We start from the raw sequence: 24,853 nt of genomic DNA, 5'->3' as shown, positions 1-24,853 counted from the left end.
TTGGGGGGAGGGGGTCAGAAAGGGAAAGAAATCGAACTTGGGCTGATGAAAGAAACTGGTCCTCACATGCACCCAGCGGCTATACATTGTACACAGGAAAAGGAGGTGGGGCCCAAGGAGGGAGTGGTGGCTCCCGTGCGTGGTCTATTAATTCACATTTTGCTCTCTTCTGTTCACATCCTGCGGGGACTCCACCCAAAGCAAGCGAGCAAGGGGGTGGGTGGGACACACTGCCTAGCAAATAACAGTCCCAGAAACCGAAACAGAACCGAGGTGAATTGGGAAAACACGGCTCACTAGAGAAAGGGGTGGAGAAGGGGCGCGAGAGGGGGGGGGGACCCTTCTTTTGGCTGGTGAGGCACCTCTGGCCTTGTTGCTTCCCGGGGGCACACCCCTCCTCTCAATCGCCACCAGTTAGTTCCCTCCTGTCGTACACATGGGAGGAGATGGCACCGTGCACGGAGTCACTCATCCCTGGAACGTGGGCGCAGAGCACTCCAGCCATCCCTGGAGTTTCTAAAAGAGAAATCGAGAGGCGGCAACCCAGAGCGGGGGAATCCGCGGGACGGAGGAAGGACCGAAGTAGGAACCCCGATGGGGCGGGCGCCCCGGGAAAGAAGGGCTACCTGTTGAATGGAAGTGGCCCGCTGGAGGCGGAGGGGGAAACAGGGCGGGGGAGCCCAGAGGGCGGGTCGCGGTCGCCTGCAGCCTCTCAGGGGTCGGGGCGCTCGGAGCCCCGGTGCCCGCGGGGCCCCACCCTGGGGAGCTTTGGCTGAGGAGATGGGGGTGAGAGACGCCGACAGAAACGAGGGGGAGGCGGCCCACCGGAGCCGGCCGTTCGTCACTCACATCTGATACTCGTCTATCGCCTCCACCAGCTGGCCCCAGGAGTCGAAGTCGGCGCCTCTCCTAAAACTGGCGCCCCAGCGCTGCAGCAGACTCCGGGTCACCTCCGACATGGCCGGGCTCCACCCCGTCCCCTCCCGCCCCTGCCCCGCCGAGGCCGGGCTCTAGGGTGCCATCCTCTCCCGGCCGGACCTCGACATTAATAGGGACACCAGGAACCGCGACGGCCACCGCCGCCACCCGCCGAGGAGCCGCCCAAGCCCATTTGCCGCCACAGCCAAACTTGGTGGCTCCAAGGCCCAACCCCACCCGAGACCCCGCCCCCAGGCCCCGCCCCGGGTTAGGTTGAGGCCGCCCCGCTAGCCCTGCGGCCCCGGGCGCTATTGGGGCATCGTTCTCGGCGGATGAGACTGGGCTCGGGCCGCCACTGCTCTCCCTCTAGGGAGACGGGACTGCAGCTCAGGTGCAAAGACTAGGGCGGAGCAGCCAGGACAGGGCCCAGGGGACAGAGCGTGCGGAGGGGGCTGCGACAACGCGGCAGCCCCCGCCCCCAGCGCTGCAAGGCCACCCCGGCCGCTGTCATGGCCGCCGGGCCACGTGACCCGGCTCGGCGCAGGCCCGGTGCCCCGTCGCCCTAGCTCGGTAGCCCGATTCCCCACCTCCGTCCTTTCTCGCCCGCCGGCTCGGAAACCGCCTTTCTTCCTTTCGGAGGACTGCTGTCCAGGCTCAGAGAAATCCGGTAAGTAGGCGTTTCCCGGGAAGATTCCAACCCTTGTCGCTTCTCGGGGGGTTCCAAGCAATGGGGTCACCCCCTTTTACACAGTCTCCATAGACTCCCGGGTAGTGTTCCCCAAAAGTCTTATTTGATACCTCGGGACCAAAGAAAGAAAGGAAATCCGTTTTGGCTTCGCGAATCAACAGTATTCACAGTTAGATTCGCGGAATCCCCTTGCCCGCCTCTTCCCTGCCGTGGGGGGTTTCTAGCTAAATAGGGGTTTGTTCCGCGGTGGTCGGCCGGCCCCTCGCGGCTGGAGACTATCGGCTTTCCATAAAAATGCCTATCGGGGAGAGAGGGATATCGGCTTTCCATAAAAATGCCTATCGGGAAGAGAGGGGCGGCTCGGTCTGGCGCCTGCGCAGGTCATCGCCTACGGTCCGGAACGGGACTGGACGGGACGGGACGGGCACGGGAGGAAAAGGCTGGTGATAAACAGGAAGTGGACACACTCCGAGCTCGGCGCTCCGCTCAGGTGGGTTCCTCCCGGGACCCTTGTCAGGAGTCGGGCCCCCCTGTGGAAGCGGGGGATAGCCTCGATCCGACTGTTGGCTCTAAAGGTACCCTGGCACCTGCGGGTGGGTGTGGCATCCCTCGACCCCACCTATCGAATTCCTGGGAATCGGGAGTGCCCGGTCTCAGTAAGGGAAAAAGAGGGCAGAGAATGCAATTCAGAGAGACATGCAGAACTTAAGACATTCATCCAGAAAGTGAGAGGCCACCTTAAAAGAGTATTTGTAGCCCTGGCCGGTTGGCTCAGCGGTAGAGCGTCGGCCTGGCGTGCGGGGGACCCGGGTTCAATTCCCGGCCAGGGCACATAGGAGAAGCGCCCATTTGCTTCTCCACCCCGCCCCCCTCCTTCCTCTCTCTCTCTCTCTCTCTCTTCCCCTCCCGCAGCCAAGGCTCCATTGGAGCAAAGATGGCCCGGGCGCTGGGGATGGCTCTGTGGCCTCTGCCCCAGGCGCTAGAGTGGCTCTGGTCGCAATAGAGCGACGCCCCGGAGGGGCAGAGCATCGCCCCCTGGTGGGCGTGCCGGGTGGATCCCGGTCGGGCGCATGCGGGAGTCTGTCTGACTGTCTCTCCCCATTTCCGTTTCCAGCTTCAGAAAAAAAAAAAAGAGTATTTGTAGACAATTTGGTGCCACAAAGTAAAGGACATTGTGTGCCATTATCTCTAGAAGGCTTGATTTACATGTACGTAGATGCTCTATTTAGGTTATGAAGGAGGTTTTGCATGGATAATGTTCAGAAGGTTATATATTTTTTTTCAAAAGGACTTGCTAAATGTTTTGAGTCATAAGTGAACTTGCTCAGTTCCTCATGGAGAACACAATGCATATTCTATTAAATAATGTGGTGCTGTCCAAAACCGGTTTTGACATGAATAATTAAACAGTGTAAGGGAGGTGCTTGAAGTAGGTATTTTCATATCCTGTGCTACTCAAAAGTGTAGTAGTTTAGGGACCGGCAACATCAGCATCTCAGGTCCTATCCCAGACTGTTGAATTAGAACCTGCATTTTAACAAGATACCCCTCTGATTTTTATGTACATTAAGGTTTAAACATTACTGCTTTGCTATTTTAACATTGTATTTATTGTGGACAGATGTCCCAATGGTATTTTTTTTTAAAGGCCTAATCTAAACATAGACTGCTGTAAATAGACAAAACTAGATTGACTTCTTTCTGGCAATGAAGCATTTTATATATGTATGTTTTAAATGTTTTTTATGTAAAAATATACTGCCATAAAATTTTAATTTCAAAATCATTATTTTTATACTGTCTACATTGTTTATTTAACTTTTACACATTTCTTTTTGTTTATAGGAAACATCTGGAGAAAATGACACATTGGTTTCACAGGAACCCATTAAAAGCCACAGCTCCTGTTTCTTTTAACTACTATGGCATAGTCACTAGTCCTGCTGCATCAAAAATTTGCAGGTACGTTTTAGTCGATCTCAACAAGTAGTGATGAAGCCACCCTTGGATACAAGATACTTATTTAGGTCCCATGGGCAGTACAGAAGCATATAACACACTGTCCCTAACCTAAGACTCCTTACAAACATATAAATGACATGAAGAATGAGATCATAGATTACTTAAACTTTGGCAGTCAGCAGGCTTGGCTCCTTAATTTTAGACCAGTGAGTCCCAGAGAGGCTAACACAGTCACAATAAAAGTGTTATGTATTATAATAGTACAAGAGACTCTACCAAGTTGTATTTGGGTGTCGTTAATGGGTTAGATAGTAAATTTATTGCGTTCTGACCCTGCAACCTGAATACTGTCAGAGTGTTCATATAGGAGAAAGGAGTTTAAATAAATTGTATAGCTTAGATGAGGTGTTGGCAAACTATGTTCAGCAGACTGGGTCCATTGCTTTTTTGTTGTTTGCATTCCAGAGGACATCTTTAATGTCCTACGTAGTCTTTTTTTTTTCTTTTTATTTAACTTATTGCCGTGATATTAGTTAATAAAATTATATAGGTTTCAGGTGTATAATTCTATAATACATCATCTGTGTATTGTATTGCTTTTCATTTTGGTCAGCTGTATATAATTGTTAATCTATATTTTCTTGGAATAAGCTTTCTTAGAGCTATAATCAATGAAATGAATAAACACTCCATGTAGACCATTTGAGATTAAGTCTCTGCTTTCTACCAAAACAGCCCTTCTCAATCTTAAAGTAGTTGGAATGTTACTCTTCTTTTACTCAAAAACAAAGAATTTTGAGTATGTGCTTTGTCCTAGGTACCTACTAAATTCTGGGTATACAGTCCCTACTCTTTTGATGCTTACATTTTAAATTTAATCTTTTCTTAGTCATTGACACATAAGTGTCTTCAGTTGTTGTCAGTGTGATGTCATTCCTGGAACCCTCCCTAAGCAGGTTGCCTTTTGAAACAAGATGTGGCACTGGAACAGGACTGAGTGAGAGCTGATGGTGTAGATCTAAGATTGGATATAAAGTTGTGCGAATAGAGGAGACTTTTACATGGTATTACATACTTTCCATAGATTAGTTTTTCTATAACTTGCTTACCTTTATTGTCTCTTGTTTCACCTAAGTGACTTGAGATCGTCCAGAGCACAGCTTCTTGAATTGTTCACTGATTTGAGCTGTAATCCAGAAATGATGAAGAATGCAGCAGATTCATATTTTTCACTTTTACAAGGTTAGTTATTTGTATGAACTTCGGAGTTCTTAAAAACAGCTATGCAGAATTTCACATTCTTAGACTTTTGCCTTGGCAGGATGGCTCGGTTGGTTTGAGCATCATCCCAAGGTAGAGAGGTTGCTGGTTCCATCCCTGGTCAGGGCACATACAGGAACAGATCTGTGTTCACCCCTCTCTTCCCTGCCCTTCCTCTCTCACTTAAAATCAATATAAATAAATAAATAAACAAATAATTCTTAGACTTTTCAAATCAGAATATAGTCTTTTATGATTGAGCTTTAGAAATGTGAAAATTTAAGGGTGGTGTGTGGCTTTTCCAGCATTCTGAAAATTAAATGTTAACGTATTTCATGTTATGTGACCTCAGGAGAAGGTATGAGATAAAGAAAGGGGGAGAGGGGTCAGAGGTTTCATTCAAGTACCTGGAAAAGTCATTATCTGAACATTTTTCTAAGTAGAATTCTTGATACCACTTCTAAAACTGAAATGTTTTGTACCTTTTCATAGGTTTCATAAATTCACTGGACGAATCTAGCCAAGAAAGTAAGTTACGATATATTCAAAATTTCAAGTGGACCGATACGTTGCAAGGACAGGTTCCAAGGTAAGCAGTGCTAATGGTACTAAATTGAAGCCATTTTGTAACTATTTAACCAATGGTTAACTCAGCTCCTATATATGAAGAAATAAAATAGAACTCTGATGAGCATTTTCTCCTTTCAGGAAATTAATCTTAAAAATTTCACCTACACTCCTAAAATAGTCTGTTAAGTGAAAATATCATGTCTCTCAAGGACCAAATCTGTTTCTCAGATAATTAGTACAAGTTGTAGCTAGAATTGAACAGCCTTGACTTGTAATAACACACACAGAGTGGGTTGGGAATTTGGCCCCCAGTTCTAGCTTTCAGTCTTTGCCAACATTCACATAGAGCAGGATTTTGTTTCTCGTCCTACTTTTGTTTTCTGATGGATAATTCATGTGTCTGGTCATTCTCTTTCTCTGTCTCTTTCTCCCCAGTTCTTCCCCAGCTCCGTATGCTTTTGACCTACAATATTTGTTTCTTTCTCATTTCTCTTCACTATTTCTATTTTTTAAAACTTCCTCTCAGAGCTTTATTGTCACTCACTTGAAACTAATTAGAAGAGATCTAATTATAAGGGGAAGCAGATCATAATGGTGCTACATTTTTATTTAACTACTTTTTTTTTTACACGTCATTGGGCTATTATAAATGGTTGTATATTTTTATCTCAGTTTGATTTTTCCAAAATCAGATGGGAAGGAAAGGGAGATTGCTGGAAGACCGGGGCAGGCATTAGAGCGGCAGGAGTGTGGGCCTGGGGCTCACACATGACTACATATAATTTCAGGGCTTCTAGTGTGTGAACATCTGCTTCCACTGTATGTTGGGGTCACAGATAGAGGGTCTTTATGAGAAACAGAATAGGAAAATTTACATTAAGTGACTAATTTAATGCCAGGCACGTAATAGACTTTCAGTTGGTGTTAGTTTCCTTCCTTCCTTGGGAATATTGTGTGTAGAAGTCATAAATTGATTATGAAGTTGAGGACTATGGATCCTTTCTTCATTTTAATATTCTGAGATACTAAGATTTTCCAAGTCCTGATTTTCTTGTTTTTCTTTATGTGACTCCTTTGTACTTTCTCTAAAATTCAGGAGTATTTTTATTTAAAAAGATTAAAAAAAAATACTGAAACCACTATAATTATTGCATTAGAAAACTCGGACAGGTTGGCCCTGGCTTGTTGGCTCAGTGGTAGAGTGTTGGCCCAGCATATGGGAGTCCTGGGTTTGATTCCCAGTCACAGTACACAGGAGAAGTGACCATCTGCTTCTCCACCTTTCCCCACCCTCCTTCCTCTCCCACAGCCATAGCTCAAATGAGCAAGTTGGCCCTGGGTGCTGAGGATGGCTCCATGGCCTCGCCCCAGAAGCTAAAATAGCTCTATTGCTGAGCAACCAAGCAGTGTCCCCAGATGGACAGAATATCAGCCTCACACAGGGCTTCATGGGTGGATCCCTGTCAGGGTACATGCAGGAGTCTGTCTGTCTGCCTCCCTGCCTCTCACTTGATTAAAAAAAAACAAAAAACTTTGGCAGATTCTAAGGTATTTTGTACTATATACATTTGGCACTTTTTCCATGCCAATTGTTGATTCTTGTAACAACGTTTCTCAGCATAGTTTTATGAGACAGTACAAAATTATGTGACAAACGCCTTAAATAAGAATACTGAATATTCAGTACATCTGAGATTTTTAAGTTACTTTGTCCTTGATTGCTACTTATATGCAATAGAAAATGTACTGAGTATAGAATGAATATGTCTTTTCTGAAGTGTTTTTTCAACTGTATGTATGCTACTTAGATGTGTGGAACAATAAAAGTGGAATGTTTGGGGTGAGGCAGATTGAAATAAATGAAGGGAAAAAGGGAATTGTTCATGAAACTGTAAATCAGTAAAACTATCTCATTAATTAAAAGTAAAGTTATAAATTGGAGATGCTTAAGATCACCAGAAGTAATTCATTTGCAAGTCCTCAACAGTAAAAAGAATAAGCTATTAAACTATGCATTAAATCTTTTTTTCAGCAGGGTAACACTATTTTAAGAAGTTTGTTCATAACTATCATATTTTTGTATGTTATGACATTAAAAAGTATAGTTTGTAAGTTATTTTTGAATTAGTGTGTTTTATAACATCTTTTCTCTTTATTTTGATAAGTTTTCATGTCTCCACTCCTTTTAAGATGTAGGCAGCAAAGTAGAATTATGATTCTAGTTTCTTCCTGTTGGGTAACTTTTCTTTATATTAATATTATGTGTGTAAAATAAGGGTATTTGGTTTTCTTCCTCATTTGAGATTATTGAGATAATGTATAAGGGAGTTTTCAGGGTCTTAGCAAAAGTATAGTGATTAAAAATTAGTATCTTATTTGCTTGGTAAGCTTTTGGCACCTTTGTGTCATAATTAGTAACAGAATATGAAGGGAACAAGATATAAAATATACCTGATATAACTAATACCTTTTGCTTTGTAGTGTGCTGATTGATAGCACTGCAAATTCTCCTCAGCTTCTCTCTAGCGTGGTTTCTTGCCCTCTGTTCCTCGATTGCTTTTTACAAACCATCTGCTCCAATAAAGCTGGTTGGGTGTCTGCTGTCCGAAAAATCTTGACACTTTCTTGTGCCTTAATAGCATTGTTCCCGCACCCGGGATGCCCTTCTGCTGCCCTCTGAACCATCTTCCAAGGCACAAGTCAGATTCTGTGAATACCATTGAGCCTTCTTCAGTTTTCTAGCCTGAAACCATCTCTCCTCTGCTTCCTTTTTCTTAAAATGTGGTATATACCCACCGGCTTCACAGTTAACTGGGTACTTGTTAAAAATGCAGATTCTGAGCCCTTTCCAGACTTTCTGACTCTCTGGGGTTAAGTCCCAGAAATCTGTGTTGTTAAAGCTACTCAGTGTATAGTAACCTTTGGGAACAACTACTGGTCTCATGTTACTGGGCCATTGTGTTGAATCATTCATTGTTAATTATGTGTCTTATCTCCCCATCTGTGTTAAACACAATGACTGTTTTCTTCATTTTTCAGTTAGCTATAATTCTCTGTAATTTTTAGTTGGATGTACAGTAGGCACTATGGAGTGCTGTCTTAGTGATTCACAGAACTTAATGATCCTGTTTATAATTCCAGTGCCCAGCAGGATGCTGTTTTTGAACTAATTTCCATGGGATTTAATATAGCTTTATGGTATACCAAATATGCTTCAAGACTGGCTGGAAAAGAAAAGTAAGTTAAAAGGAGACGGTTTATGTACATACGTTTTATTTTTCCCCAAGATAAAGAGTTTTGTCTCAGCTATTGATAAAAAGTACCACTCTGATAAATGAAAGGTTGTCTCGTAATGTTAGTTTTTAAGTAACAGAATTATGGGGCCCAGTGTCAAAAGGGGGAAAAATACTAATGTTGTCATGGGGAAGGTCTTTCTAAATAAAACCCTAAACCAAGAAAAGAAAAAGGTTGAATATTTGACCGTGTTAAAGTACCAAAAACAGAATTTTTACAATAACAAATGGGTCAAAAAGTGCATTGCATATTACAAACAATTAATGTATACTCTTACAAATCAACAAGGAAGAGACTGACGAGTCAAGTGAAAGTAAGCAAAGGACATAAACAGAAAAAGAAATACTAAGGCTTATAAGTGTGCAGAAGATGTTTTGAAGGATTTAAGAACTGTGAAATAAAATGAGATATAGTTTTTATAATAGTAAAAGTCGATACTAGCAATATAAAATCCATTATCAGCTCTGGTGCATCCAAACACGGCAACAGTATGCAGCCATTTAAAATGAAGTAGATGGAGGAGACTTGAGTTGGTGAACACACCGTACCATATACAGAGGCTATCTTATAGACTTATACACCTGAAACCTATATAATTTTATTAACCAATGTCACCCCAATAAATTTAATGAATAAGTAAAAATGAAGTTGAATTTTATTATATATGCGGACGTAAAATCTCTAAAGAAATTTAAGTGATTAAAACAAGAGCAGAGGAGTGAATATTATGTTTGTGTGTTTTCCAAGTGTGTGCATGTATTCAGTGTAATATGTTATTCCTGTGTATGCACAGAAGCTTATCGGGAAAGAAGAACAAGAAGCCTTTGTTCAGACCTCCAGACGGGTCTCTTTTTTCATTTGTAGTCTCGTCTGGATATTTTTCCTGGGCATTTGTTAAATATCAAATTAGATTTTCTAAAAGGAGGAAAACTAGTGGTGAGAAACACCAAAGACGAATTTGGTTTTAAGCTAATGTATTAGATGTGGGTTTGAATACTGGAAATGGGCTTATCCCCTCTAAGTAATGTAACCACTGTCTTGAAGCATCACAGAAGAGGAAGCAAAGGACGTCCACCGAAGCCTAAAAATTGCAGCGGGGATTTTTAAGCATTTAAAGGTAAAATAATACTAAAATATATTTCTAATGCTTTAATTTTTTAATAATTTTTTTAAATTTATTTTTTGGCAGGGAAGGTGGGAAGAAGACATTATATTGTTATATAAAAAGTGCTAGTATGGGCCCTAGTTAGCTCAGTCATTTAGCGTCGTCCCAAAACACCAAGATTTGAGGGTTCGTTCCATCCCTGGTCAGGGCACCCACGGAAAGCGACCATGAATGCACAACTAAGTGGTCCAACAAATGAATGCTTCTCTCCCTCTCTCCCTCCCTTGTCTCTGTCTCTCTAAAAGCAATCAATTAAAAAAAGTGTAGCAAAAAGTACTAGTATGTGTTCTGGTTGTTTCCTTATGTGAAGTACCTTGTTGATGAGTGCAGCCAATTATAGACTAGTGAATGTCCATTTTAGAGAATATTTTTCTGTCTCTCCTGAAAAGGTAGAAAGCAAAGCGTGGAACCTGCTGGCTATACTCATCTTTGCTGTCTACATCAGAGGCCACGAGCAGCCCTGGCTCTGCAGCATTGAGCTGCTCTGTGTTTTCCTGTGTCTTGGAGAACAGCAAAGGGGCAATCAGTACACAACTCTTAAATTAAACTGAAGATATGCAGAGAATCAGGGGAAGGATTAATATATTTCCAGCCAGAATTGCCCATACCTCATTCTAATGAAACCACTATTTCCTGGAGACCCATATTGGGTTTTCTTATGCAAAGATGCCTTTATAGTGATTGAAAAGCTGTGATCCTGAGTTAGTTATAGAATTGTAGTTATTGACCAGGGCCACCTGCCATGCAAGAGAGAACAACTTTGGTTACTATTTCAGTCAAAAATTTTCAAGGTTGAAAATATGACTTGACTAACCAATCTATTAAGACCCAAATTTTACCTTTGAATTTATCTTTACAAAAGCTTATAAAAAGCTTTGAAAGTTTTGTTACACAGAAGCCTTTTATTCTCTGTAAGCTTAATATTGGTTTTTTACACAGTTTCTGTTAGTAACCTAAATTTCTGACAAATCCCCAAACCAATATCAGCTTCCCTTTTCTTCATCTCTCACAAGTGGGTTAAAATAAATGTGGTTTCTTTTTTTTTTTCTCTTGCAGGAAAGTGAAATCCCAAAGCTTATCACACCTGCAGAGAAGGGGAGAGATTTAGAAGCACGGCTCCTAGAAGCTTATGTTGTCCAGTGTCAGGCTGAAGCCCAAGAAGGTATCCTAAATATTGTAAGATTTTTTTTTCTTTTTTGAGGAATGTCTGTGTCGGCATTAAAAAGAAAGTCTGTTGTTGTTTTTTAATCAGAATTAGCTGGAATTGAGTTTCAGGTTTTGAAAAGTTTATAGTGAGGAATAATTTTACTCTTAACATTTGCCTTCATTTTTAGTTGGCAGGAAAGGACCTCACAATTTCATGGCCCTTTTTAAGAGGATTTTGATTTCATGCTGTTTCTGGCAGCAGAAAATTCAATCTTCAGCTCATCTCGGCCTCCTCCACCTTGCTCAGTCCTTTTGTCTTTGACTGTTTGGGTTGCCTTGAAATTGTCACCTGTCAGTGGCAGGAAATAAATGCAGACGTAGGTGAAAACAGTAAATGAACTGTGGAGGCTTTTGTTTTGCTATGTGTCTGATTCCAGCACCGTGACATACCTGTTTCCTCTCGCACCATGCTATTCTCCAGTAGTAATTTTCTGAGATCAGCTGGTAATTGGCTAGTCATTTATATAAAGAAATGGTATCGGAACCAACCAGCTCAGTGTTTCCTGTTTATGTTTGCATTTTCTGTGGCTTACTTTTCATGTTAAAACTTTTAACAAACTATTAAAACCCCAAATAGATTGTCGGACTCTTTGCTGTTAGAATTGAACTCGGAGTGAATACAAGTGAACTTAGTTGTATATTCCTCATATTGTATGTTGTTTGCAGTAACAATTGCTCGAGCAATTGAGCTAAAACACGCTCCTGGACTGATCGCTGCGCTGGCCTATGAGACAGCCAATTTCTACCAAAAAGCTGGTAAGTTTATAATCCTGTTGTTGGAAGTTTTAGTCTAGATTTTCAGGTTAACCTCTTGGCTAAATAGGGACCAGTCACATCAGAAAGATTCTCAGATTTTTCATTATTTGCGAAAGTCAAATAATATCTACATTATTTTTATAAATTTTGTTTAAAAGAAAATAAAAGGATTAGAGCTGTCACAGTTAATCATGCTACATTGCTTCTAATGGAAAGGATGATGCTATACTTTGTAACCAGTTATATCTACTCATTATACAGGTAGTTTGTTTTTGAAAATTTTCTGAGAGTTTCTCTCAGTGAAATATGAAGCTAAAATCCAGAGAAGGAACATAACTGGTCCGTAATTTAACTGTTAGGTAGGAGGCTGGGACTAGAACTGGGTTCTGCTCATTAGGCTACTTTTCATTCACTTATTTAGGAATTATATATATGTTTCTATTTATGGAATGGTTAATATTTTAGTTGCTGGATATACAAAGGTCAGTAGAAAAGATTCTCAGTCTAGGGAAGGAGACAAATACATGATTATAGCCTGAAATAAGATGTTACAGCAGCAAAATGAAAACTTAAGGATCTGGGCATGCTAGAGAAAGCTTCCTACCTCAAGTAGTGTTTCAGCCTTATTCTGAAATATAAATAGAAGCTCAGTTTGCCAGGAAGTTTAGAGGATGGGGAGAGGAGAACGCTCTGTCGTGTGTACAGAGATGAAAAGGACCATAGCTCCTTTTGGGACCTTCAAGCGGATGCTGTTGGCTAAAACACAGGATGAGTGCTGTGAGGAAACGTTGGGAAAGTATGACGTGTGAGATCATGAGTTGGTTCAGAAGCCTGAGAAGTTTGGCCTCAATCAGTAGATGATACAGGGAACCCATTCAAAGATACCAAGTGAATCTGACTTGATTCAATTTGACTTTAAAAAGGGTCCCTGTGGTTGTAAGATGAGAAGTAGGTATGCTAGGTGAAGCACTGGTGGGCTGACTACTTAGCATTTAGGAAGGAATGGCGCTTGTCTAAGGAGAAAACAACGAAAGCTTTGACAAAGACAGCAAAGTTGGAAACGGGGAGGAAAAAGTAGACTTGAGAGCGGTGCGGCCGGGCATGTGAGTGTGTGTTCCTGCACGGGTCAGTGATAGGGGATAAATGAGAGTTAAGAGAGGGTCCTGCATGTGAGTGTGTGTTCCTGCACGGGTCAGTGATAGGGGATAAATGAGAGTTAAGAGAGGGTCCTGCATGTGAGTGTGTGTTCCTGCACGGGTCAGTGATAGGGGATAAATGAGAGTTAAGAGAGGGTCCTGCATGTGAGTGTGTGTTCCTGCACGGGTCAGTGATAGGGGATAAATGAGAGTTAAGAGAGGGTCCTGCATGTGAGTGTGTGTTCCTGCACGGGTCAGTGATAGGGGATAAATGAGAGTTAAGAGAGGGTCCTGCATGTGAGTGTGTGTTCCTGCAAGGGTCAGTGATAGGGGATAAATGAGAGTTAAGAGAGGGTCCTGCATGTGAGTGTGTGTTCCTGCACGGGTCAGTGATAGGGGATAAATGAGAGTTAAGAGAGGGTCCTGCATGTGAGTGTGTGTTCCTGCACGGGTCAGTGATAGGGGATAAATGAGAGTTAAGAGAGGGTCCTGCATGTGAGTGTGTGTTCCTGCACGGGTCAGTGATAGGGGATAAATGAGAGTTAAGAGAGGGTCCTGCATGTGAGTGTGTGTTCCTGCACGGGTCAGTGATAGGGGATAAATGAGAGTTAAGAGAGGGTCCTGCATGTGAGTGTGTGTTCCTGCACGGGTCAGTGATAGGGGATAAATGAGAGTTAAGAGAGGGTCCTGCATGTGAGTGTGTGTTCCTGCACGGGTCAGTGATAGGGGATAAATGAGAGTTAAGAGAGGGTCCTGCATGTGTGTGTGTGTTCCTGCAAGGGTCAGTGATAGGGGATAAATGAGAGTTAAGAGAGGGTCCTGCATGTGAGTGTGTGTTCCTGCACGGGTCAGTGATAGGGGATAAATGAGAGTTAAGAGAGGGTCCTGCATGTGAGTGTGTGTTTCCTGCACGGGTCAGTGATAGGGGATAAATGAGAGTTAAGAGAGGGTCCTGCATGTGAGTGTGTGTTCCTGCACGGGTCAGTGATAGGGGATAAATGAGAGTTAAGAGAGGGTCCTGCATGTGAGTGTGTGTTCCTGCACGGGTCAGTGATAGGGGATAAATGAGAGTTAAGAGAGGGTCCTGCATGTGAGTGTGTGTTCCTGCACGGGTCAGTGATAGGGGATAAATGAGAGTTAAGAGAGGGTCCTGCATGTGAGTGTGTGTTTCCTGCACGGGTCAGTGATAGGGGATAAATGAGAGTTAAGAGAGGGTCCTGCATGTGAGTGTGTGTTTCCTGCACGGGTCAGTGATAGGGGATAAATGAGAGTTAAGAGAGGGTCCTGCATGTGAGTGTGTGTTCCTGCAAGGGTCAGTGATAGGGGATAAATGAGAGTTAAGAGAGGGTCCTGCATGTGAGTGTGTGTTTCCTGCACGGGTCAGTGATAGGGGATAAATGAGAGTTAAGAGAGGGTCCTGCATGTGAGTGTGTGTTCCTGCAAGGGTCAGTGATAGGGGATAAATGAGAGTTAAGAGAGGGTCCTGCATGTGAGTGTGTGTTCCTGCAAGGGTCAGTGATAGGGGATAAATGAGAGTTAAGAGAGGGTCCTGAATGTGAGTGTGTGTTCCTGCACGGGTCAGTGATAGGGGATAAATGAGAGTTAAGAGAGGGTCCTGCATGTGAGTGTGTGTTCCTGCACGGGTCAGTGATAGGGGATAAATGAGAGTTAAGAGAGGGTCCTGCATGTGAGTGTGTGTTTCCTGCACGGGTCAGTGATAAGGGATAAATGAGAGTTAAGAGAGGGTCCTGCATGTGAGTGTGTGTTCCTGCAAGGGTCAGTGATAGGGGATAAATGAGAGTTAAGAGAGGGTCCTGCATGTGAGTGTGTGTTCCTGCAAGGGTCAGTGATAGGGGATAAATGAGAGTTAAGAGAGGGTCCTGCATGTGAGTGTGTGTTTCCTGCACGGGTCAGTGATAGGGGATAAATGAGAGTTAAGAGAGGGTCCTGCATGTGAGTGTGTGTTCCTGCACGGGTCAGTGATAGGGGATAAATGAGAGTTAAGAGAGGGTCCTGCATGTTTCTCACATGGCCAACTAGACTGCTCTTTGCATCGCTATATAAACTTGAAAAAAATAGGCAACATAATAGTATAATTTATGTTTACCTTGAAATTCTTAGTTATAGCTAGTTTTATCATTGTGTTAAGCTTAAGTTACATTAACCATCAAAAATCAAATAAGGGCCATGGTATTAAACCAATCTTACTATGTAGTGAAAATATAGTTATTAGAAAAATAAATCACTAAAAAAAGCAAGGTTTTTTTAAAAAAGTGTAAGTGCTTGAGTTTTAGACTTGAATGGCATTTGCTTTTAGCACCTGAACACATGAACTAAAAGTCTTCTAGTGAATCAGGGTGAAATGATACTTTGCTTTTTAAAATGTAACTTTAGATCATACTTTATCCAGTTTGGAGCCTGCATACTCTGCTAAATGGAGGAAATACCTTCTCTTGAAAATGTGCTTCTACACAGCTTATGTGAGTATTTACGACCTGCGACAGTGAAAAATGAGTGTTTAGCCCTGTGAATGCCAGCTAAGTCAAACTCCAGACCCTTAATTCTCATTCTACGAATAACGGACAGCACTCAGTAAATGTTTGCAGGCGGTCGGGGCAGCCAGCCATTGTGAACGCCAGTGGGTGGAAAGAGATGGAGAATTTAGAACTGGGTTCTAGCCATGGAGTTACGGTTTCATTGAAACCCACTCTTAAGCTGGAACCTTCTGCATGCATAATGAGAAATGTCTCATTTCATCCTATACATTGAGAAAGAAAGACATGTACTAATTCTAATCCTAAGGTACACCATGTTATAGATCCACCTGCGTTAGTGAAGAACCAATAATAAGCTCTCTTTTGGAAGTTACATTTTGTCTCTTACACCTACCAAAAAAAATTGTGTATTTTCTTGGTTAGTCTATCATATGAGAGATAATTAAAAACCTTTTTCAGATCTAAGTAGATCTTTTCATGTCCTATGCCTTATAATCTCTTTTCAGGGATAAACCACGTGTGCTGTCCTTACATTGATGTAGACGTTTAAAGAGTGAACATGTCCGACTTCATGCTGATACCTTTCTCTTTAAACCTGTTTAATCCTAAGTGCAGTCCTCCCTCTCCATCAGCACATGATTTCCCTCCTTTACCCACAATGCCCTAATTTTGGGAACAGGCTCAGCAAATGCATTTCGCTGTCAGCCCGTGGTCGAAAGGCTAACTTCACTCAAAGGCTTGATGTAATTGCATCAATAAAGAGATGGGAGAAGGTTTATTCAAGTAAATACATGTAAGGGATTGCATTGATACTTTAACAATGGACAAAGGCAGCGATTTATCCCATGTATATATGAAACTGGTCATGGAGAGCATCCTTTGTGGAGAGAATGAGTAAACATTTGTGTGTCTTTTGTCAGGCTTACTGTTACCATGGGCAGACCTTGTTGGCCAGTGATAAGTGTGGTGACGCAATCCGGTCTCTCCAAGAAGCAGAAAAATGTAAGTATTCCTGCCAAAATATTGCCTCCCTTTTTTTTTTTTTTTTTTCATTTTTCTGAAGCTGGAAACAGGGAGAGACAGTCAGACAGACTCCCGCATGTGCCCGACCGGGATCCACCCGGCACGCCCACCATGGGGCGACGCTCTGACCACCAGGGGGCGATGCTCTGCCCATCCTGGGCGTCGCCATGTTGCGACCAGAGCCACTCTAGCACCTGGGGCAGAGGCCACAGAGCCATCCCCAGCGCCCGGGCCATCTTTGCTCCAATGGAGCCTTGGCTGCGGGAGGGGAAGAGAGAGACAGAGAGGAAAGCGCGGCGGAGGGGTGGAGAAGCAAATGGGCGCTTCTCCTGTGTGCCCTGGCCGGGAATCGAACCCGGGTCCTCCGCTCGCTAGGCCGACGCTCTACCGCTGAGCCAACCGGCCAGGACTTTGCCTCCCTTTTTAAAAACAAATGTTTTATCACAAAGGAGAGAGGCAGTTAAAAGAGATTTTGGCTGAGTTCATGAAAGGCAATGGGAATGAGGGATGTAATTGGAAGAAATAAAAAATGTTTCAGAAACCCAGAATCCGTAGAGAGGAGTCCCCCTCCCCTTGCACTGTGTTGGCATCACTCTCATACTAAGTAAAGAGCAGTAACATTGCTTACCATCTATGATTTAAAACCTTTTTAGTATCAATAATCAATAATGAGTTACAGTCAAATGACTTGCTGTCCCTCTCGCATGCAGTTTATGCAAAGGCAGAAGCATTATGCAAAGAATATGGAGAAACCAAAGGACCTGGACCCACAGTCAAACCTTCTGGACACTTGTTCTTTAGGAAACTTGGAAGTCTTGTGAAGAATACCCTAGAAAAATGTCAGAGAGAAAATGGGTTTATGTGAGTACAGCTTAGTGTTATTTTAGTAATAGTAATAATAGTATATTGGTTGACTCTTGAAAGACACAGGTTTGAACAGCTTAGGTCCACTTGTATACAAGGTTTTTTTTGGTTAATACCTCTAACTTTTCAATCCGTGGTTTGTGATTCCCAGATGAGGAGGGCAGACTGTATGCATGGATCTATTTTCAAAGATTTTATATCTAATTGCAGTTAAGATTAGCATTAATCTTCTCTTTAAATTGGCAATGATGTTCACCTATGTTGGACTTGATTTATTCTGCTCCTGATCTATAAAAGCAGATTTTAAATTTTAAATTGTTCATTTATTGCACCTTATACTGGTCTTTGTCTTTGCCTCCCTGCTGTTCCTTCTCCATCCGTTCTGTGTGTCCTCACAGCTCCCTGTATGTTCACCTCTCTGCTGTCTGCCACCTGGAAACTGTGAAATTAAGTATTCATTATTAAATCAGCATTGTTCAAACTATACCTATCTATGTCGGTTGGTAGGTGCAATTTTTTTTTAAAGATTTTTAAAGTTCCCATTTTAAAATTACAAAATAATCAGAAGTAGGAAAATAAGTGCTCAATATGGAAAAACTACAGAGTGAGGCGCAGAGAATATAAAACCACACCCCTTCATTGAGTGCCTTACATCAGATGTCGCGCGTCTCTTCATTCAGAGGGGTGTCTTTTTGGCCCTCAGTCACATTGCATTCTCTTACACATAGGTGGTATTTGTTTTTCGTGGAGTTTATTTCCATCAGGTTTCTTTTTATGATTCTAAATAAAGCTCCAATAGCAAATATGTGAACAAAAAAGACAACTTTTCAACAGCAGGCTGCAAAGTTCACCCCAATTTTCCCCCTGCTTTTATCCCTTCCACTCTTCCTCTTATATCCTGTGTCTGGTCATGCTAAGTGCTTTCACTCCCTGAGTATAACTTCTGTCCCTTCCTCTGGGAAGCAACCCTGTGCCCAGGCCTGGGTTCACTGCCCCTGTGTGCTCCCACGGCACTGCATCATCATCGACAAGATTTCCTGTCTCACTCATGCACTTACCACTTATCGGTAAGCTGCACGAGACAAGAAAATCTGTCTTCGGCCTGACCTGTGGTGGCGCAGTGGATAAAACATCGACCTGGAAATGCTGAGGTCGCTGGTTCGAAACCCTGGGCTTGCCTGGTCAAGGCACATATGGGAGTTGATGCTTCCAGCTCCTCCCCCCTTCTCTCTCTCTCTGTCTCTCTCCCTCTCTCTGTCCTCTTTAAAAATGAATAAATAAATAAAAAATTTAAAAAAAAAAGAAAATCTGTCTTCTTTATCATTACATTGTCTTTTTCTTGCATAAGGCCTTACATGTAATAGAGACGCAAATAGTTAATGAATGAATGAATAAATGGCTGTTTAAATGGCTTTTTGCAGTTACTTTCAGAAAATTCCAACAGAAGCTCCACAACTAGAACTCAAAGCCAATTACGGTCTTGTAGAGCCTGTACCTTTCGAATTTCCACCAACAAGTACGCACTGGACCCCAGAGACGCTGGCTGCGTTCGATCTCACCAAAAGGCCCAAGGAGGACACTGTATGAGATTGGGTTTTTCTGTTCATTCACAAAAGTATAAAAAGAATTCAGAGTCATGCTGATATTATTCTCTCTATAAGTAGATATGTATGAATTAGCCGACTGCAGCAGTAAAATCTATGGTAGACCTATTGGCCTTTGTTGTCTCCTGATTTTCTACCTTGTTTTCAGCACATGGTCTTGCCTTTTTTTCCAAGTTGTTAGAGCCACCCTTAAGAAAAGTGTGGGAGAACAGGTCTAAGAAGGATGGTTCATCTGTGCTAATATTGCTATAGCAATAGTCTGTTCTTGATTTAGCTAGTGCAGGGTAACTGAGAATTTGACCTAATTTCACCATTTCAGTGAAATCATTTAGGGGGTAAAATATGCTTTTATTCATGTATATCTAAGTACCTTGCTGTACTAATGGTAGATTAAGTGGAAATGTTGACACTTGACCTCCCAAGAGAGGGAGAGATTAGTAAAAAAAAGGGAGAGGGAATTAATCCTTCCTTGATATTGGGTAATTTCATATCATTTCCTATCCACACTAAAACCATTATTCCTTAAAATAACTATCTTTGTGTCCTGTTCATCCTCCAGAATAATGCTCTCAGAGGTGGGCTGTTACTGTCACAAGTGATTTCCAAACTTAAAGGTTCCTAATGCTTAAATTCATCGCTCGGTTTCTTCTTCTTCTTTTTTTTTTTTTGCATTTTTCCGAAGCTGGAAACGGGGAGGCAGTCAGACAGACTCCCGTATGCGCCTGACCAGGATCCACCCGGCATGCCCACCAGGGGGCGATGCTCTGCCCATCTGGGGCATCGCTCTGCCGCAATCAGAGCCATTCTAGCGCCTGAGGCAGAGGCCACAGAGCCATCCTCAGCGCCCGGGCAAACTTTGCTCCAGTGGAGCCTTGGCTGCGGGAGGGGAAGTGAGAGACAAGAGAGGAAGGAGAGGGGAAGGGGTGGAGAAGCAGATGGGCACTTCTCCTGTGTGCCCTGGCCGGGAATCGAACCTGGGACTCCCGCATGCCAGGCCGACGCTCTACCACTGAGCCAACCGGCCAAGGCCCGCTCAGTTTCTTCTTTGGCAGAAAGAAGAGATGAATATTAGCTTGAGTTTTGCCTACCCATTGGTTTTCATCCTCACCAATATGGTGCCTTCCAATTATGTCTTGAATTGATAGGTAGCTTTTAGAACAGTTTTGTTCAACTCAATGTTGTATCATTTCATGTAGTATCTTTTAAAAATCAGAAGTAGAAGACATCTAGTGTTTGTTTGCCAAGTCTTAGTGTATATTCTTACATCCGATTTTTCTTTCTCCCCAGACCAAACTGAAACCAGAAGAAGCGGTGAAGCCTGTCAAAGAACCAGATGTCAAACCTCTCAAGGACACCGGGTGCTCCATCTCCTAAAGTCCATCAGTACTGTGCGTTTGGACTCTCTGCTAGTGGATAAGATAACATGGACCTTCAGTTCATAGTTCTTGAAATGATTTCTCTGAATCCTGTAGAATAATTTAGTACATTCAGAGGGAATCTGCCTTCAGTTTAGTTGTTCTAGATCGTTGATAGACTGGTGAAGTTTCAAGCTTTGTTTCTACACGCCTTTTAACCAGGACAACATGCGAATGTTTTATTTTGCCTCTGAAGAATGTATTTGAGGGTTGGGTTCCTCCTACCCCCTGAACTCTAGGTAATAATATTAAGTTACAGGTTAATATATTATAAGCTAAAATCATGTGATTTTAGATATGTTTTTCTGTCCTCACAAAAAATCCTATTTTCATTTATTTGATAACCAGAAACATAACAGTAGCACAGAATTATATTGAGTTAGTTATCTTTTCTGATGGAAAAGGGTCACTTATAAAGATCAGAAAATTTTTATACCCAGTCCCTTCTATACATATGAATCGATAATTTACTCAATAATCAGTGTTTATGAGTTTGTTGAGACTTTTTAAGAATTTACTTCTATTCTGGTAGCCCTTCACTTTGTTTTAGTCTCATTAAACACAATGGTGTTTACAAGCTTCTTTCTAATGGATTTTTCACTTAGAGGACAGAACTTTGTAACAGCTTGTGATGTTTCTATGTGAGGGGAGCCAGAATGAAAGGCTTTAGAAGAAGTCACATGTTGCATGATGTAAAGAAAAACTGTAAACCTAGAGGAAATGGTTGTCCTGGATCACATTGGCAACTCTGTACTTCTTTGTTAAAGAAGTTAGAGTAAAATCCTTTTGTTACCTGCTTTCAGTGTACATTGTTTTTATATGGTTTTCTAATACAGGTCAGAATTGTATTGCTTTAGGCCAGAGGCCATAGCAAGAACTCAATAGGACAAACAGAGACGGTATGATCTTCAGAATAGCTTGTAATGTTTAAAACAGCTCAGTGTATATGTACACAGACTTGGGATATAGTGGACGTGGATGCGTACATGATGCGTTAGCAAAAGCCACCCTTCGTTAGGTTTATCTTCTCTCACTTATTTTCCTGGGGCATTAGAGCTACTTTTCCTGTTATAAATGGATTGATTCACTTAATGGAAATAATAATAGCGTATGTTGAGAGCTTCCTGTGAGCTGAGGCACTTGCATAGATAAACCCTTGAATCCACGCAGCAACCCCAAGAAATAAGTGAAACCTGCATAGAATGTTCAAACAGGAATGAACATTTTATTATGAAGAATAAATAGATTATCCCTTTCTGAATCAATATTTTTTTCAAGTAAAGGACTTCTTAAATCATAATTCACACTCTTGAAAAAAGTTACATAGAATTTTTTTTTTTTACTACATGGAAATGCTACCAGAAATAATAACGTGGAAATACTCCTTGCTATAAAACATTAATATGTAAAGCTGCCATCTCCAGAATACATGGAGTGATAACAGATACTTAATTTTATCTTGTTGTCTACAGAAAAAATATTTTAATTCAATTTTACTGCATTTTGATGACAAAATCCTTCCTGTTTGCTGCTATGCGCTGTTAACGGAACACAAGTGGCACTTGATACCAACTTCTCACTTGTGGCTGTTTATCTCGGGGCTCGTGCTTATCAACTGACCTCCTAAACTTTTTTTTTTTCTGTATTTTTCTGAAGCCGGAAATGGGGAGAGACAGTCAGACAGACTCCCGCATGCGCCCAACGCGGCACACCCACCAGGGGGCGATGCTCTGCCCACCAGGGGGCGAAGCTCTGCCCCTCCGGGGCGTCACTCTGTTGCGACCAGAGCCACTCTAGCGCCTGGGGCAGAGGCCAAGGAGCCATCCCCAGTGCCCAGGCCATCTCTGCTCCAGTGGAGCCTCAGCTGTGGGAGGGGAAGAGAGATACAGAGAGGAAGGAGAGGGGGAGGGGTGGAGAAGCAGATGGGCGCTTCTCCTGTGTGCCCTGGCTGGGAATCGAACCCGGGACTTCTGCACGCCAGGCCGACGCTCTACCACTGCTAAACTTTTATATTGACACTGTTGTGGACCCTACTACCACAGTGGAATGAAAACATGTCACGCTCGCTGCTTTTGCAATATGCACTAAATAATGATGTTAATTTATAATTGGTAACTTTGACATAAACAGGTATTTCTATCAACTCAGCAAAGGGGGCGTCTTGGGACTAAAATATCCTGTTATTTATCATATTCTTTGAAATAGTATTGGAAATTTTGGGAAGCTGAGAAATGTACAGAAGTGGCATGAAGGTTATAGAGAGGTAGCAATTTGCTATTACAAACATTTCATACTTCATTTAAAGCAGGTGACAGCTAACATTCTGCGCAAAGTGATGTTTGTATAATGAATTATCTTTTTATTTATGAAAATAAAAGTAACTTTACGTACAGTTTCATTAGAATTTTTATTTGCTTTTCTGTAAATAATTTTACAGTTTTTTAATCCAGTAAGAGTTAATACAATGCAAACATAACTTTTCACAGTAATATTTTTAAATGACAACATTTTTATCAGTTGTTTTATGCTCCATGAGTTTATTAAATCTTCAACATGCCTTGACCTATTTGGTTTCTTTTTATTGGTACTTACCACCTCTTAATCTCAAAGTAGGATTTTGATTGGCCTGTACATATCTTATTCCTAGTATTTACCGAGTGTGGTAAGTATTATGAACTCTGTTTAGCTAGCTAGAGAGCTCATTATCGTGTACAATACTCTAGATAACTTTGTGCTTTGGAAACTTGAGAGGCATTTTCTTTTTCTTTTTTTTTATTAGAGAGAGGAAGGGAGAAAGAGACATTGATTTGCTGTTCTACTTAATCTGTGCACCCATTGGTTGACTTGTATTTGCCCTGACTGGGGATCAACACCACAGCCGTGACAGATCAGGACAGCACTCCATCCAACTGAGCTATCTGTGCAGGGCGAGGTGGCATTCCCAATGCTACATAAACATACTGAGAAATAAAACCTTACTCAGAAATACTTCCTTATTCTGCAGAACAATCACTCACGCTTTAGAAACAACACATTTCTTTCTCCAGTGTGTGCATGAAAGCAAGCTGCAAAGTCATTGTTAGTGAATATTGCTCTATGGGACTTCAGGTGTCCCAGAGCCGCTTTCCTGCTTTGGCCAGAGGCCTGAGCTCAGACCACCTGGGGAAGTGCTGAAGGTGGAAGCAGGATGGACCCACGGGCAGTGGCCCAGGTGAACAGTGCTGATTAGCTCTAAAGTCAGGTTTGTTTTGTTTTTTATTCATTTTAGAGAGCAGAGGGAGAGACAGAGAGAAGGGGGGGAGGAGCTGGAAGCATCAACTCCCATATGTGCCCTGACCAGGCAAGCCCAGGGTTTCGAACCAGCGACCTCAGCATTTCCAGGTCGACGCTTTATCCACTGCGCCACCACAGGTCAGGCTCTAAAGTCAGTTTTTTGCTGCATATTAACCTGCTTTGTGCTTGAAGCATTTTTTGATTAATGGAAACTGAAGGAACTCGGGGGGAATTGAGGTATAACCCTCCTGAAGTTAAATGCCAATATCCAGAACTAGTATGTTACTTTGTCCATACAGATTACAACCCTGTGTTTCAGTGAAAGAGTTCATTAAAATGAAGTGAATCGTGTGTTAAGTGTAATGGGAAGTATATGAAAAGAGCATTTTAACACGAGGAAATAAAATTACAGGTCTGCCCTCCTTGTTTTTCTAAACTACTATACAGTTCCTTCTCACCCACCCATTAAAATGAACTAAATACATGTATGATTCATTTGTTAAATACCTAGTTCCAGCTGTGCCTTAGGTATTGTCAGGGAGGAGATAACAGCAAGGTGCCCGCAAGTAAAGCCCCTCCCGCTCTGGCCGAGGGCGGGGTCAGGACAGGCGAGGAAGGGGAGAGGGACACAAACAAGCGGAATATCGGAATATCGCGTGTGTTCCATGATGACGAGCCGCAAGGAGGAAAAGCAAACCGAGGGGGTAAGATGTGCAGTGATGGGAGAGGGGTCACGGGAATGGGAAATCGTCTTCAAAGCGGAGCTCACAACAGATCATTTGAGTGAAAGTTGAAAGAAGGAAGGGAATGACGTCTGAGGGGAGAAAGACCAGTCCAGATAAGAGCCAGCAGCACAGACGTCCCTGCCCGGAGAGTCCGTGGCTGGCGGGATGGGAGTGAGGGGTGAGTCGAGCAAGGTGAGGTCAGGGAAGTGTTAGGGGCCAGATCTACAGCGTGTGGGCCATTGCAGGGACTTAGGCTCTTACTCTGCGTAAGGTGAGAACCCATAGGAACGTTCTAAGTTGTGACGTGATCTGCCTTAAGATTTAACAACCCCGGGTGCTTTTCGAGGATAAGCCTTGGGGGGGGGGTGGTTCAGTTAGGCACCTGCAGTAGTCATCTAGGTGAGAGACAGTGGCTTAGACCAGGTAGGTAGCGTAGGAGTGCTGGTATTAGGATTCCAAAAAGATCCAAGAGAATTTCCTAGTGGATCTCATGTGAGGT

At 42.6% G+C, this 24,853-nt stretch overlaps 2 protein-coding genes across 6 annotated transcripts in view; one reads left to right on the top strand and one right to left on the bottom strand.

The window, feature by feature from the left end:
* Window positions 1-1,112, bottom strand: part of AIDA (axin interactor, dorsalization associated) — a 28,855-nt gene extending 27,743 nt beyond the window's left edge. The window contains exon 1 of the mRNA XM_066237744.1: window positions 850-1,112. Coding sequence (XP_066093841.1) covers window positions 850-959 — 110 coding nt within the window. The 5' untranslated portion in view covers window positions 960-1,112. The remainder of the gene's footprint in view (window positions 1-849) is intronic.
* A 97-nt stretch (window positions 1,113-1,209) lies between these two features.
* On the top strand, window positions 1,210-22,748 carry BROX (BRO1 domain and CAAX motif containing). Of its 5 annotated transcripts, none has more exons than XM_066237700.1 (14): window positions 1,210-1,585; window positions 1,987-2,096; window positions 3,452-3,568; window positions 4,704-4,810; window positions 5,321-5,417; window positions 8,540-8,635; window positions 9,737-9,809; window positions 10,914-11,019; window positions 11,730-11,819; window positions 15,350-15,435; window positions 16,371-16,452; window positions 17,184-17,334; window positions 18,759-18,918; window positions 20,229-22,748. In XM_066237700.1, exons 3-14 carry the CDS (start codon window positions 3,468-3,470, stop codon window positions 20,313-20,315), a joined length of 1,236 nt encoding a protein of 411 aa, XP_066093797.1. In that variant the 5' UTR covers window positions 1,210-1,585; window positions 1,987-2,096; window positions 3,452-3,467; the 3' UTR covers window positions 20,316-22,748. The 5 variants fall into 5 exon arrangements, with proteins under 5 accessions (XP_066093797.1, XP_066093788.1, XP_066093816.1 ...); XM_066237691.1 differs by having other exon boundaries at window positions 1,958-2,096; XM_066237719.1 differs by having other exon boundaries at window positions 1,958-2,181.
* Window positions 22,749-24,853: the final 2,105 nt, after the last annotated feature.

This window comes from Saccopteryx bilineata, chromosome 1 (assembly GCF_036850765.1).
Source record: "Saccopteryx bilineata isolate mSacBil1 chromosome 1, mSacBil1_pri_phased_curated, whole genome shotgun sequence".
NCBI lineage: Eukaryota > Metazoa > Chordata > Mammalia > Chiroptera > Emballonuridae > Saccopteryx > Saccopteryx bilineata.
This window is presented reverse-complemented; position numbering and strand designations above follow the sequence as displayed.

Excerpts from the sequence above, each read along its gene's own strand:
- BROX (XM_066237709.1), top strand. The coding sequence starts at position 3,468 with ATGACACATTGGTTTCACAGGAACCCATTAAAAGCCACAGCTCCTGTT. Across the intron at positions 11,820-15,349 it reads CAATTTCTACCAAAAAGCTG|ATCATACTTTATCCAGTTTG; the intron begins GTAAGTTTATAA and ends ATGTAACTTTAG. Across the intron at positions 16,453-17,183 it reads TCTCCAAGAAGCAGAAAAAT|TTTATGCAAAGGCAGAAGCA; the intron begins GTAAGTATTCCT and ends TCTCGCATGCAG.